The following is a 13,424-nucleotide window of genomic DNA, read 5'->3' as shown; positions in this document are numbered from 1 at the left end:
CTTCTCTGCCACCTTATGTTCACGTTCCTAAGGAGCAGCTGTATTTCCAGGGGTTTCAGGAAACAACACAATCCTGAAGGCTTTTCCCTTACTTCTGTCCATGCCCTCTCAGGTCCCTTGACACTGCTCATGTAGTCAAACTGTAAACAGGAACAGGTTAAAATACTTATTTCTCTTTCCTATGCCCTTTTCTCCATTTAGAACTGAAACTGAACTCTTTGCTTAGATAAAATTAAGAATTTCAATACAGATAATGTGACATTTCCCCTCTCTGAGGCTTTCTCCAGGCAAGGAAGCTGTTATCCAGGTATTCTAAGTACCTTCTGCTTTAACTCAACAGCAACACAGGCTCTGAGTCCTTTACCAAAATATAACTCTGTCTCACCACAACAACAGATGAGGAAAAGAAAAAAATCTAATTTAAGCTTCCTCCATTTTCTCACTCCTTCCCCCTTCAAAGACTAAAAATCCCATAAATCCTTTTACTTTTCTCCTTCCTAAAAATAAACTCAGACAGAATAGGTCCATCTACTGATGAAATCAGACATTGTGATCTTAGACTAACATCCCAGGCAGCTTTCTATCCTTTTGATATTAGTTTCGAGTGCTTTAAAATTTATATACTTACAAAATGCACTCTCATACACAGCTTAGAAGTTTCAGATACTCAGAAGCAGACCTACAGCCAAGTCCAACTGTGTAAGTCAGACGTGGCAGAAAAGCCTGCATAAACAGGTAAGTATCTGCACTTTAGCTTAAAGGCATCAGGTGAATGACACAGTATCTATACATGAATATATGAGCTTTTTCGTAACAGAAGTTTAAGTTACCATAGGAGGCACTAGACTAAGTATGCCACTGAAACAGGAAAAAAGTTTCCTAGTTTCTCTGTTTTATAAAACATCTGTATCAATACACACACAAAAATCCCTACATAACTGAAATATTTAGTTCATGTATGTTGGGGCAGGAGGGTGGGGGAGAGCACAAGGGGAAGAATCCTTTCTCAGTCAGTCTCTTTAGAGAAGCAAAACTTATTTAATGTATTCATTTTTCTAAAGGACAGAACACATTTCACACATCAGATATTGAATCAGGGCTTCTTCAATAGTAAATAGTAAATGCTGGCTACAAACAATCCTAATCCTGTGCTTAAGACATTCTTCCAGGATATTGCCTGGAGCAAAATGTAAAATCTCAGTGTACAAAACGAAGTCAAACAGAAGATACATGGAGTTCTGACAACTTGCGAACACTTTTGACAAAGTCTTGTTTTAGTTTTAAAACATTTCTCCAATGGAAAAATATTTACAGCTGAAAAAAACACAGTCTTAAAAAAGGTCTAGAAAGATCTCTCTAAATTGTAAAGGCATGAATTCAATGAAACCGAACTCAAATCAAATTTATCTGGACTACCCAAATCAGGAATTTTCACTATAATAATCCTTTTTATAGAGATTTTATAAGTTTTGAGTAACTAACACATTCTAAAAACTGATATTGATGCAGTAATACAGTAAGTAGTAAGACTATGGATACTGATGCAAAGTAAAAAAATAATCCTTTTCCCCTTATAGGTACCCAAGGAAAAGCCAAAATCTTCTTAAAACCAAACTCTGTGAAAGCTAGAGAGAAAAGAAAGAGGAAGGAAAGCTTTGTGTAGTAGAGGAAGACAGAAGCTATTCAGATTTGCCCTGCAATTTTGACAGTAATTTGCCCTGACATTTCAACATTGCTACCTTTTCCAGTAGAATTCTCCCCCCAGTCCATGAAAAGGTCATAAATAATTCCCTACGTGAAGTAGAGAATTATTTTGCAGCATGCAGAAAACAGAAAGAGTAAACAGGTAGATAATCATAGCTATGAAGGTTTTATCTGACAACTGATTTTCACATGTGGATTTGAAGTAAAAGTGTTTTTTTTCCTATTTAATATAAAGGGTATTAAAGATATACTTGCCTTCAGCATTGATATTTGATTCAGAAAAAAATTATACCTAAACCATGAGGCTACAAGTTGGAGAGTAGTTGAAAGAGGCAAATTTCTTTCACCAAATATTCTTCTGTTCTCTGGTATTTCCAAGTCCAGCGCAGTTTAGCTGGGGAGCAATTCCAGAGGCAAGCCTGAGAGAGGTGACCAATGACCACCAAGATTCCCCATGCATTGCTGGTAACTGTACTCGCCTGCACCTCCTCACTTGCTAACAGGCTGCTCAGCTCCTCCCACACGGAGCAAATAGCTCTGCTCACTGCTCAGGTTTCAACATTGTCATCTCAACCCTTACAAAATTCTCAAAGTCATGGCAGGGGTTCAAGAAGGCCAGTCCTGCAGAGACTGCCATGAAGAAAGAGAACTTGCTTGAGATGTTTTACATCAATCACTGCTGCGCCTTTTAAACCCAGTACCACACTTCCATAAAGCTATAACCCATTACAGAAAGCAAAATATGCAATTTACCCAAGCCACAAATACTGGGTGGAGTAGCATTTCAGAAATGGCAAGTTCTAATAAACACAATGACTTGTAGAGAGGAATGTGCCAGAGTTCGCATGGCAGTAAGAAAGCAGGAGGTCAAGATAATGTATTCAGGAGGCTTAACCACACATAGCAGAACTTAAAATATTTTACAAGAAATTCAGTTTTATAACACAGACTAAGATCAGATTATTTAGAGCTCAAGCTCCTTCTTTCTACTGTGACCAGAGCCTCACTCACATCCCATTTAAGACAAGCATCACTAAAGTTACTCCAAATAGGTTACACAGTTTTGTGGAACTGGGGCTTCACTTCCACACGCTGTTGAAAAACTGGAAAGCGACCACCTGTGTGTCTAGGCTGAGGACCCTGCAGCAGAATTAACAGGCATTAATCCAGTACCACCTAAAGAACAACCAGTGCCCATGGCTCCCACACACTGCTGATTACAAAATACTTCCTCGTCATCAAAAGTAAGGCAAGACAAATTAAAATACCTCCTAATAAAACAAGAAAGACTAAGAGTCTCCAAGCATGAGGGCTTGCAAGGTTTTAGAAAGAATTCTTATGTGGCAAGAGAAAGCAGAAGTGTTAACATTTTTCTAAGACATTAAATGCATTTACTCTGCAGAAAAGGTGCCTTACTTCAGAAGCAATACTTACTGTTAATATTGAGGTATTAAGAAAAAAGCTCTTTGGAAAGCCTCAAGTAGACCTTTAACAGTTATTCTTTAGCAGTGAGACAATGAGACAGGCTTATGGCAAGATGAAGTCAAGTAACAAAGCATGACATGCTTACTAATATAATAAAATGTTCTTACTGTGTCAAGATAGTAAGTTATTTAGCCATTCTTCAGCTTCTCTATTCAAAGAACAGACACAGTGAAGGGAAAGAGGAGACTGCATTAAATTACTCCATGACTAAGTCTGCCTACATGTAGAGAGCAAACACACAGAAAAGGTAAAAAGAAGAAACAGAAATCACTATTAAAGATAAAATATAACCCACTATCCAGGAAACAGCTTGGTTTCAAACCAGATAGATTGGCAGGATTTTGCCATCTGCAAGCCAAATACTCTTATCAAAAAGAATTACTAACACATTCAAAAGCACTAGTTGAAAAAAAAAATACCAGCTCAAACTGGCATTTTAGCAGTAATCAACCCCCAGTGGAGTTACAGCCTCACCTGTGCTCAATGCATTATGGGCAGTGGGATTTCTTTTCCCATCTCCAAGGCAGTTCCCTGCTGCTGTGACTTCAGTCTCCCGCATCCATATGAAAGAACAGGCTCTTGTGACCCCTTGGCAGAAATGTGCTCAGAGCACCACAGCCATGTGTCTGTCTCAGGCAGAGCTGCTAATACTTCAAAAAGGCTTTGAGTTCACTGTCGCAGGGCTGACTCTTTCCTTCTACTGGTCCACAGTAATTTGCCTTCCACTGACAGCTGGTTAAGAGGAGATGCACTGCTGTTTCTTCAGGGCTTCTTGCACACTGACCACCAGGAACTCCAAGATCTTTGTTACTGCCCAGTGAAACAAACTGTGCTCCTGCTGTCAGCTGAGCCAAACAACTGAAACAAATGTTTTTTAAAGCCACAAGTTGCACAGGTCAACAACAAATCAGCTTTAACTTGTTAGTTGCCTTGGGTACACGGTCAGTAACACCTGAGTGTAGTATTTTCTGGGTCATTAAAGCTCCAAAGGCATCTCATCCCTTCAATAGCTAATAACTATTCTTTAGGACCTACTGCTTGAAAATGCCCGTTCTTCACCTTCCACCTTCTTTCACAATACAAAAATAGTTAAATTCCTATTTTCTCCAAAAATGCAGCATCCCGTGGATTAAAATCCTAGTACCAGCATGTCCTCTAAGTGTTTCCTCTGGAGTTGTTTAAAGTACAAGTTCAACACAGCCAAAAATGCCCTCACTCTTCCCCAAAAATCACCTTCACTTCCTTCCAATTCATGTAATTTTGTTTTCACTGTCAACCCTCCTCCCCGCACCTAAGCCACTTCTGTTTCTCAGTCATGTAACACAATATATTTATAATCACATTGCACATTGAATTAACAACTACCACTGCTCTGCTGGAAAAGAATGACAGACCCTGTTTCTTATCTCCTGTCAGGCTTCTTCTGGGCACACACATCCCACAAGGACACACCCACATTTTCACCTCATCTGCATCTCACTCATGTTTTGAATAAAGACAGGAAAAATACAAAAAGTCTGACATTTTCAAGCATTCTAATACAGAATTTTTAATAGTACTATCTTAACTAGATTCCTCTATTTACCACAAATCTTGCTATTTAAGCATCTGTGATGTTTTCATAAAAAGTTTGAAATATGTTTCAAGAAAATATTGGTAAGTTAAAAACATTATTAATCATTTCTAAGGAGACTGCTGGCTTTTTTCATTAATTTTATGTGATCGCTATTTCTGCACTAATTCATTTTATCAAAGAAATAAATCAATATGCTTGAGTTAATAAGATTTACAAGAATTCAATTTACCAGGGATAATTTGACATAAACAGATGATGTCAGCAAGCAGAGTTCTGCTCTACAACTTCTGAAAATGCAGTCTTGTACTTGGTATTTTTAATGTTAATTTTTAAACTGCCAAAAGAAAAAAAAATTTGTCAATTATTCCTTTTGGTCAGATGCCAGGTTAAAAAAGGAAACATTCCAAAAGTAAATTTGATAAAGTTTAGTTGTTTGTTCATTAATAGTTAGTAACATTTTTAACCACTGAATGCAAACACAGAATATGAGCTAAATTAGCATCATACTATCTGTGTGTCAGCTGCTAGAACTGAAAGATGATTTAGCACTGTTAACATCTATATGCACTACACTTAAAAAAATACGGTCTTCGTGAGTTTGAAAGGCCATGCTGCCCGCTGGAGCCCAAAGACACACCATCCCACAAACATAAGCATGATTTTGGAGAGTTACTTTATCTGTGAAGCTTTGCTTATGTTTGTGGGATGGTGTGTTTTGGGCTCCAGCGGGCAGCATGGTCTTTCAAACTCACAAGCTTCACAGATAAAGTAACTCTCCAAAATCATTGAAGTTTCTATCAAAAGGCTACTGAATTATTTAGGTCCTACTGCAAGTCTGGTAAGTCTAAATAAAATATTGACCAAAAAAACATAGTATAACCATTTAGTCTGTTCAAGACACATTAGTTGTAGCATTATGATCAGGACTAGGCTATTCTGACGCTCTAGTTAACTACCTGATGGACAAGGCAGGAATAAGTTAAATTCATAAAAATGAAAATTAAAAGCCCATCTCAGGATCAATGCTATATATGGCCGAGTTAGTGTCTGGCCACTAAAATTCTAAACTTTCTACATAAACAAGTTAAAATCATAGTGGAAAAATCTCCACCATCCTTTTTTTTTTTTTTTTTTTTTTAAATACATTTCCATCAAACAACCTTGCTAAATCTTCCTATGGAAGTGAGTGTGACCTCCACACCTACACATGCCAGTCTGTAGCCTCACAGGTAAGCTACTTCAGCCTCAGAATTAAAGGACAGCGTAACTTCAAGGATTTTGAAATTATTTTGCAAAACAGTGCAAAGATTATATAGGACAGTGACATTTTAAATAGACTTTTGCTGAACAACCACTAGACAATGCTGCCAGATCAAAATGCACTTTACATATATAAAAAAAAAATCTGTATTGGACTCCAAGAAGAAGACCCCCAACTCTGTCTCACACAACATACTAAGCTCCATCTCACAAGAGTGACAGGAATGAGGGAGAAGGAAGATGTGTCTTAAACTAAGAAACCAAGTACAGGAAAACAGAAGCTTTCTGAAATCCAGAGCTGTGGTCAGAAATGAAAACACAGTATTTATACACAGCAGCACCTAAAACGATAAAATACCACTTACAGCTTTACATTGACATATTACATGGTTCTCTTTGTTCCAAATAAGTGGTGAGTGGCTCAAACTGATGTTAAATGTTCACCTCCCCTCCCTTGCATTAAGACTTACTGTAGTTTTAACCATATTTGTAATTCTTATAATTAGGATATTACTTAAATACAAGCAGATGACGTAAATTAAGCTTGTTCAAATAGATTTTCCAAAAAATGGTCACTGAGCATGTCTATCCCTAGACAGCTGCTGGACAGCCATGGTGGTTTCCACATGAACACCAGTGCTGGTTGCTCCAGAGACTGCCCCATTACGGGCTTTGTTTCATTCTGACTCATCCAATTCTGAGCTACAAGTTCTAAGTACCTGTGTCACAGTTCTCCCTTATATATATTTAATCAGTTCTTTGTAGACAGTAGCATACATTTTCAGTTTCGATTCTGTTATTCTGTGCCTAGCATATCAAATTGTTTATTTACATTACTCATCTCCTAAGGATGACTTCAGTTGTCAGCGACTATAAGTATTTCCATTTAGTTCCTTGTAAATGCCTTCAAATTCTATATCTAAACATTTCCTATCTCATTATACCATACCACAGGCACATTGTAAAAACCTTGGTTAACTGGGTTTCAGTTACAAGAGCCTCACTCCATCATATTAAGCTCTGTTCTACTTCATATTTTTCAGGCTTCTACTACATTTCTTTTTCTCCATTGTAGTTAGCTCACATTTTCGCCAGCACTGTATTTTTGCCATAGGAATAACAACCATTGAATATTCACCCCATTTTTAAATGTGGGTCAACCCACTCCATAAAAATCAGCTCCCAAGCTGTAGCTAGGCTGCCAGACAGTAATTGTGGGTTGCTGAAGCCTAGCCCACGTTGTACCATTTCTCTACTAAAATTTAATGCAAGCCAAATTTCTTGTCTCATGAAAGTACAGCCTTTTATCTAGCAGAACTCCTGGAAAACTAAGTCAGTGATGACTGATGCTAAAAATGGCACAAATACATCTAACTGGCTTAAATTCACTTATATAAGCCCTAAAATATTCAGAAGAAAAAAAAAATCTGGAGAGAAAACTTAGTATCTGCAAGGAGCTTGGTGTAGGACAATCAAGTGCTTTTCAAGCCCATTTTAATGATTTTCCTATGAGTGAAAGTTCTGAAGAAACACTACAGTTTGACTTTATAACTTAGTGGGAACATCAGTATTAAAAGGAATAGTTTATTAGAATATTCAAATATACTTAGATAACACCAGCATTTGTCTAGTAAAGGATACAACACAGTACAGAGAGAAAATAACTAAAAGTTCTTTCAATTTTTATTTTTCAATTTAATAACAATTATAAACTAGTTATATTTATATTATACAGAAAATATTTCCAGACTAAGTATGACATAAGCCAGAGGACATCAAGTGCTGTTCCAATGACATAACACCAGGAATTAGAAAATATATAGAAGCTAGCTGTGTGTAGTACCAAAAATACTACCATAATAACTTTAAAATACTCTCAGATTCAGCGCAGTAATGACTGTCTTCGTTCCAAAGTTTTTTTCTTGTCTAATAGAACCGAATGGGAAAACAGGAATATGATTCAAACTTACCTAAGACACCGCCTTATAATTCTGAAACACTAGTATCTTTGACAAAAGCAAGCTATGGCAGTTAGGAAGACTCATATCAAAACCGTTAAAAATATAAAACCATGTCAGGAACACTACTCATGAAAAAACTAAAGTAAGAATGGATGACTAGCATGGCTGCCAATAGCAAAAGGGAAGAGAATATTAATTTTAAAAGCCTGAAGTTTTCACTAAGAACTTCACACACCCTAAGAAAGATGTCCAATGATTTCCTGAGCAACACATGCAAGTAGTTTCAAATGTAAATAAGCACAAGGAGACCAACTATTGCTTATTTGTTTTTTGAATAGTCTATTAGCATAGGTCTACTAATGAGTTTCACTTTCAGTCAGTTCTCATGGATCCACAGAGTTTGTTTTCAACAGGTTTAGCAAGGCAGAGGGACTACTTGAAAGCTGGCAAAAAATAGTGTTGAGACTTTTTTTTTCCTTTGTCTAAAGAGAAGGATCTTTCAGTAGAAGTAATTTAATTACTTCTTTATTACTGAAGTAATTTGAAGTATCTTTCCATGAAAGTTCCACTTATGATACATCATAATGCAGCTGCAGAAAGACACAACTTGAATTCTGAGAAAAGAACATTACTGTGGGTTTTACAGGACTACACAAATAATAATTTAACATCATGTGAACTGCTCTCCCATCAAACAAATCATATCATGCCTTAATAAACTAGTGCATCATGTAAGGCATTTTTTCCTGTTTCAGATTAACACAAAGATACAAATAATTACATACAAACTTTCAATATGCTTTCTTCCTTACCCCTTTATTGTAAAAGGCAATGATTTTGAACCAATATTTGGAACACATAATGTCAGAATTTCAGTTCTTTAAAACCTCTGTAAAAAATAACTTTGTCTTACCATGACTATGGGCAATTCCTGGACTGAGACACGGTTGGAGTAACTCTTTGGTTGGAGTAAAATAGGTTTCTTTCACCTGGTGCTGGTTCATTTTTCCTGGAGTTATAGGCTGGTCATCACCGTTTGTTACCAATGCTGAAATACAAAATGGATGCTCATTCAAAGATGTTATGTGCTTGTGCATAGATTTCTATTAAGAACTTCATTGCTGTTTATGAAACTGGTATTCAACTGCACTGTTGCAAAACATTTCATTCCAAAAATGGAGGTTTTCAAACCAGATATTTGCTTTGGAGAGGATGGCAGAAAAATGCCAGTAAGACTGGTTTAAGACATGAGGCAAAAGATGAAAACAAAAATTAGCGTGAGGTTGAAAAGGCTGATACTCAATAGATATACAGCACTGAGCTGTTGCTTATCTTCTGAAATACTTCTTTTCTTTGCCACTTTGAGATAGCTTTTGGTTTAACTAGCCTCAACTCAGCCAACCCATGAAACAGCTTGCCAGATCAAGCTGTACCAACATCCCAGAAAGTTAAGATGAATGTCTGTATATACATCACAAGAAACAAGTCTTAACAATACAAATCATGTACAAATTCTGTTAAGGCAAAGGTTTAAAGCAGAAGAGTTACTCTCCTTGAACCTCATCAGTCTGAAAGACTTGTCTGGTGTTTTCCTACTTATTTCTAGGATCACCTGGTCAGCCATCCTGTTTTATAGTTTCTGTACATTTCATTAAGCTGCAGACAACAAAATTGTACCTTTTTCATAATCAAAGAACGACTGTCTCTGTAACACCTGTCAGGTGAAAGCAGATATACTGACAATGTGTTCGAAGAGGGAAACAGGCAATATTTACTAAAGAAAAGACTGGAACTTACAATATGGATGATTTTAAGAGTTCCCAAGCTTTCCTTAAAAGTTCAGCAGAAGATTTGAGTCAAACCAAACAAGTTCTATTCTCTGGATGGACTCTGCAAAGTACAAAGGCCTTCTTAGCTTTATCACTACTCTTATTACAGTAGTGGAAACATTTTGCAGCAAAACCTGGAATGAACACAAAGCAGTATGAAAAAATAAAAAGGTGCTTGAGTGTTCAGAGAAGGGCAAGGAAGACAGTGAAGGGTCTGGAGCACAAGCCTGATGAGGATGGCTGAGAGAGCCGGGGTTGTTTAGCCTAGAGAAAAGGGGATTCAGGGTAGACTTTACTGCTCTCTACCACTACTTGAAAGGTAGCCTTTCCCAAGTAACAAGTGACAGGACAAGAGGAAACAGCCTCAAGTTGTGGCATGAGAAGTTTGGACTGGATATTAGAAAAAAATTCTTCACCACAGGGCTTCTCAAGCATTGGAAGAGGCTGCCCAGGGAAGTGTCACTGATCCTATTTAAAAAGGAGGTATTTAAAAAGATGCACAGATGTGGCACTTGGGGACGTGGTTTAGTGGTGGACTTGGCAATGCTGGGTTAACAGTTGGACTTGATTTTAAATATGTTTTCCATCCTAAATAATTCTGTGAAGAATGCAAGGATTGCAGTACACCCACCTGTATTATTTTTCTACATCAGATAAGCTATCTAAAGCTCTGCTCCAGACAAACTATACTCTATGTGAACTGCTGCTGAGGAAAAATATGTGAGGAAATCGGTAAGAGAGGCAACAAGCTCATTTTACCAGTTCAGAATTCAAATCCATCAGTGCCAGAAAGCTGATATTTCAAAGTAGTGTCTGATTTTGCTCTTCTTCTTGTACCAAACTAGCTGTTTATTGTTCTGCAACTACAAGTAAGGGAAAGGGGGGAGCAAGGCAGTTGCTGAAGTCTTGGAAAGAGACCACACCACAGAAGGTCTTGTATGTGAAAATAAAAGGGGGTAAGAAAACAGCTGCTTCACAGGTTTGCACAAAATGAGTCGCTGCAAGGAGAGTGAGCTATCTTGTTTTAAAGTACAGTGCACTGGAGGAGGACCACCTTCCACCCAACTAGCTGAAAACTCCTTTTGACAAACTACTGGCCACTTAGCTTCTGCAAGGATGGGATTTCTCAGCCTACTGTGTTCTGCAAGTGCCCCCACCAGCCCCTATGCCACTGCAGCAGGTGACACCGTGGGCTCCACAGCAGGAACTGCACTAGCAAACCCTCCCCTGAGTAACCTGTGCAGAAGGCTTGTTTGTGAATAGTCAGCATGCAGCACTGCTAACTCTTTTTTAGGCTTTAAGCTTTGGGAATTCCAAAGGTTTCTTTAAGCTGTCACAATGCAGTAATTTCTCAGGCAGTAGTTGCCAGTAACCCGCAGGGTAAGCAAGCACTGCACATGAGGTGTTATTAAAGCATGAGCTACATTCAGCACTGGGGACTCTGTCACACTAACGGGACTACAAGCTTCAAGCTCACTGTAAAATTCATATTCCTTCATTGGGAGTCAATTAGGTCCTGCAACAACTCCTAGAACTGTCAGAAAGGCGCTTTTCCTACCAGAGTTTATGTATTACCCAATATGGAATATCATGTGGGAAGCTCTTCACATGCCTGGGTATTCAAGGTGAGCTTCTTAAACCAAGTGGGTTTTTGAGAAAGTCCATCTATAAAGCTGAAGAATGATTGGCAGGAGAGTTTTTTAATCTCCTTTTTATAAAAAGCAGCATAAAAGTACTAAATAAATGGGAAAAAATCAGTTAAGAACATAAGTATTTATTCACATCATAGCAGCCACTAGGAGGAAGTTGTCCCCTCTCTTACAAAATGCCTCATCCTAATGCTCAGACGTTTGTTCTGAGGTGAGGGAGAAGACAAGGCATTATTTTAGAGAATAAACAACGAATAGTAAATACCAAAGCCTCCTTGTGACTCTTTAGAGGTCACATTTCAATACCAACAGAACTGTTGAGAATACATACTTTGTTCATATTCATCATGGTCATCAAATTACTAATATAAAAGTTTGTCAGTGCAAGTCATACCTTAGAAGAAATATAAACTGGGGTCTTTAGAGCCAATTTATTTCAGGTAAAGCTATGGAAAAAAAATCTGAATAGTCAGATTCCCACTTCTGTTTCCATAATGAGCCTGTGAAAGTGCCTACACCACTGAAAATAGCACAAGATCATCATATACAGGAAGAGGTTTATTACAATTCAATTCAACATTGTTTTTTAATGTCTATAATAAGCTACATCAGCTAAGACCACAGCTTCTGCACAGATTTCTCACAGAAAGAATAAACAATTTGTGCCTGCACCTTTCTTTTTCCCACATAAACTCTTAAGCCCAGGCAAAATTACTCTGCCAATACTATCATACTAATGCCCACAAACCAATGACACCAAGTAAGTCTTTGGCTGCATGTAAGCACATACATACATCTGAAGTTTTTCCTAGCACCTCACCAGATCCAATCCTGAAGAATTACAGTATATATACACCTGTTCAATTCTGAATACCGAAAATTATTGAAATTAAGGGAACCACACATAGCACTAGAAATTGACAAGCTCAAAAATAAAACCTTTTTCTGAACCATTATTTCCATATCTTTACTATATATATACTACAATAGCATTTGAAAGTTTTATTTCAAATTGATAAAAAGAGCTTTTTCTCTTCCAGATAAATAATATAAAAGATTTTTTTTTCCTGACTATGACTGGGAGAGGTGAAGAATAAACTTTTCCCACTAACAAAAAAAAGGCTACAGTAGGGAAGCATTTGGAAGAGTGGTATGCCAGGCAAAATACTTTCCCAACAGCCAATTTTCATCACACTTCAACTACTCAATTATGATACAGAAGAAAACCTAGTATTTATCTCAGCAAATATATGCAAAGATACATGCTAACTACTATGAACATACGTGCAAACAATGCAGGAGAGAAGAGTCACTTACTTGATGGTCCAGGAGAGTCTCTGTTGTCACCATAATGCTGTGTACACATACAATTGAGGAATGAAGAACAGCAAACATAAAAATCCAGGCCAGGAAGAAGCAAGTGCACAAAAAGCAGCAGCAGCAGGAAAGAAGGACAATAAAAACAACGTTAGTTCATAACTAAAATACAACATGCACCTCAATGCCAAAGGCAAGGCCTCAAGAGACTCCGCAGTTCAGAAAAGTTGAAGCAACAAATCTGACAAATACGCCTATAGAAAAGCCATTATTAGAAGCCATCATTAGTAAACAGCAACTGCCTCAACCAATTCTTCTGAGTGGAATCTCTCCAGCAGAAATTTAGTGCTTGTATGACTTGATACTCAGCATTTTTAAAGAAATTTTAAGCTGGAGTGGTTTCAAAAGACTAAAGCTCTGAAGAAAGCTGAAATAACACAAAATGTTTCCAAAAGCACTCCACTTTCAGAAAAGTGTTTTGGAAGAAAAAAAACCTTTAAAGCCATAAGTAATGTGCAAGCATCTACTAATGCTAGATCCAAGCCTAACTGCTTTTACATACAAACACAAACTTAGAAGCCACAGATTCAGCTCACCTACAAACACAGGTAACATTTGAAATTGCTTAGGATGCAAGACAAAC

The 13,424-nt window shown here is 37.5% G+C and overlaps 1 protein-coding gene across 4 annotated transcripts in view; it reads right to left on the bottom strand.

Annotated features, from left to right (window-relative positions):
* The window catches only part of OSBPL8 (oxysterol binding protein like 8), an 84,722-nt gene that overhangs the window by 37,522 nt on the left and 33,776 nt on the right, over positions 1-13,424 (bottom strand). Inside the window, exons 1-3 of one of the 4 annotated variants that reach the window (XM_053944289.1) lie at positions 12,782-12,818; positions 9,784-9,876; positions 8,900-9,034 (exon numbers count right to left, since the gene is read on the bottom strand). In XM_053944289.1, coding sequence (XP_053800264.1) covers positions 8,900-8,990 — 91 coding nt within the window. In that variant the 5' untranslated portion in view covers positions 8,991-9,034; positions 9,784-9,876; positions 12,782-12,818. Of the gene's footprint in view, positions 1-8,899; positions 9,035-9,783; positions 9,877-12,781; positions 12,819-13,424 lie in introns of those variants that run through there. The other 3 variants (XM_053944287.1, XM_053944290.1, XM_053944288.1) reach the window with 3 other exon arrangements.

Source organism: Vidua chalybeata, chromosome 5 (assembly GCF_026979565.1).
Source record: "Vidua chalybeata isolate OUT-0048 chromosome 5, bVidCha1 merged haplotype, whole genome shotgun sequence".
Taxonomy (NCBI): Eukaryota; Metazoa; Chordata; class Aves; order Passeriformes; family Viduidae; genus Vidua; species Vidua chalybeata.
Note: the sequence above shows the minus strand (reverse complement) of the source record. Positions and strands in the feature narration are given on the sequence as shown.